Source organism: Austrofundulus limnaeus, unplaced genomic scaffold (assembly GCF_001266775.1).
Source record: "Austrofundulus limnaeus strain Quisiro unplaced genomic scaffold, Austrofundulus_limnaeus-1.0 Scaffold157, whole genome shotgun sequence".
Classification (NCBI taxonomy): Eukaryota; Metazoa; Chordata; class Actinopteri; order Cyprinodontiformes; family Rivulidae; genus Austrofundulus; species Austrofundulus limnaeus.
Window position 1 is genome coordinate 812,045 of NW_013952559.1, and position 2,256 is coordinate 814,300.

Consider the following 2,256-nt stretch of genomic DNA (forward strand, 5'->3'; position numbering starts at 1 on the left):
GTCTGTGTAACCTCGCTGTTTATTCATCCCCGATATCAAAACACCTAATCTGATCGTTCAGACCGTCTGCAGGATTCTTCGTCCCTCCTCACCCAGAGCTGCGAGCGCAAACGACCTCCTGACCCCACGACGGCTGAGATCAAAAACAAACTGAAGAGAAAAAAATGTTCTAGTTTGGTTTCTTTACACCCACAGATATCAGCAGTTAAAAAACGTCTCCAACAGAAATAAAACAGGGCTATTCAACTGGTGGCCCGCGGGCCACATCTGGCACGTGAGTGACTTTCATCTGGCCCACCCTAAAAAAAATAGTTTTAAAGGGGCAATGTCATGTAAAATCAACTTCTTTGAGTTTTGTTATAATGTTATACTCTCACAAAAACATCCCCAAAGCCTTGATTTGACTCATTCATGCATGTTTGAGAAATCCTGCAGCGTTTTTAGGAAGCCATGCTGAGGAGCAAAACAACAGGTGGGGACCAGAAACATCTTTTGGTACCAGAAACGCCCCTGGGCCGTGTCTTTAAGCCGAACTTCCTCATGGAAGAGCCCCCCCCCATGACTCCTGCAGGCTCTCGGGTGAAACTGAAAGTGAAACTGTCTGCTGTGCTCTTAACACTAGTTCTCACTCAGTGAAGGTCTTTTCAGATTAAAAATACCTTTGAGGAAACGTATTTTCAGATGCCAAGTAAACTGCATGATAGCACCCCCCCTCCCCCCGCACCAAAATAGATGGGACAGAAGTGGAAGTTGGTTCTTAAAGAGACAGAGGCCAATTTCAAGGCGTTTAGAAGAGGAAGTGATGAGAAGATATGTTTATTTTCTATTTAAACCTAAAAACTGCATTTTAATAACAACTAAATGTGACATAGATACTTTATTATGGTATAGTATTTAAATATATGCCTGAGAAACACATAATATTACCCCTTTAAAATCAATTTCAAATTTTAAATTCGTGATTTAAAGCAACACAATATTAAAAGGTAAAACCTAAAACTTTTTTTACATAATGTTTCTCCAACAACGGTAGTAATAGTTGCCTTGTGATGAATCAGATTTAGTTATTAACTGATTAATTGATAAAGCTAGTGCTCAGCTCCAAAAACTGACAAACCAGAACATTCTTAAATAATATTATTTATTATTTTTTTAAGATGTTTTCCCTGAGAAGAATGACATTTATTTTGAATGACGCCATTAAAGAAAAGCATAATATCGATGATCTGGAAGCAGCTGTGTCAAACAGAAATGTATCAGTAAAACAAACATTAGTCTCCCTCTGCTGCAGGTTTTCACTGACTTGATGTCACTTTATCATCGTTCTCACTGGAACCTCTTGAGGAAGTCCTGGTACGTTTGTCTGTGAGCGGACGCAGCCGGAACAAAGTGTCCCCCGGGATGTTCGAGGACTTGAGGGTCGTGGAAGACGGGCAGGAGCTCCCGGCTCATGTCGTCGGGGATCACTCTGTCCTCCAGCCCGAACACGTGCAGGGACGGGATCTGCAGCGGGGTCGCGTAGAACCTCTCGTGCTCCTTGCAGGCGCTGCGGAAACCGGCGACGAGGAYGGCGAAGCGGAAGTTGAAGCGAGGCTCCAGGCTCTGCTCCTGGAGAGCGCACAGCATGGCCACGAACGCCGCTCCCTGRCTGAAGCCCAGGATGCCGTCAAACGGGCCCTGGGCCGCCACGGCTTCGCGCACGGCCACCACGCTGTCGTCGAGGCCGAGGCTCTCCTCACACTGCTGCTGAGCGCTGAAACTCTTAGCCTGGATGTCAGAAAACCACCAACCCCTGGGGTCCTCGTCCACKTTGGGTCCAGAATTATCCTTGTTTGGGACCTCTTAAAAGAAATCAAAGATGCATTCAGTAAAAAGAAAGAATCAATGATTTTACTGTTTTAAATAGGTTTACACTGCAAAAACTGTCCATCTTACCAAGTTTTAAAATCTTATATCAGCCAAAAAAGTCTTTTTGATCTTGTTTTGAGACTGATTTACTAAATAACTGATTTAAGACAAATTGTTTTGTTTTCAGAATGTGTAAGATCATTTGTATTGTTAGCCTGAAAATTTGACTCAAGTCAAAAATATCAGCCAATGGAGTAAGAAAATTTTACTTGGTAAGATTCTTGAAATAAGAAAAAAAAAAGAGTCAAATTTTAAGAATCTTACAAAGTAAAATTTTCTTACTCCACTGGCAGAACTTTTTGACTTAATTTGAGTCAAATTTTCAGACTAACAAGACAAATAATCTTA

General features: G+C 42.1%; 1 protein-coding gene across 1 annotated transcript in view; it reads right to left on the minus strand.

Moving 5' to 3' along the window:
- Nucleotides 1-1,124: 1,124 nt before the first annotated feature.
- Nucleotides 1,125-2,256, minus strand: part of ovca2 (OVCA2 serine hydrolase domain containing) — a 3,362-nt gene continuing 2,230 nt past the window's right edge. Inside the window, exon 2 of the mRNA XM_014016866.1 lies at nt 1,125-1,841. Coding sequence (XP_013872320.1) covers nt 1,327-1,841 — 515 coding nt within the window. The 3' untranslated portion in view covers nt 1,125-1,326. The remainder of the gene's footprint in view (nt 1,842-2,256) is intronic.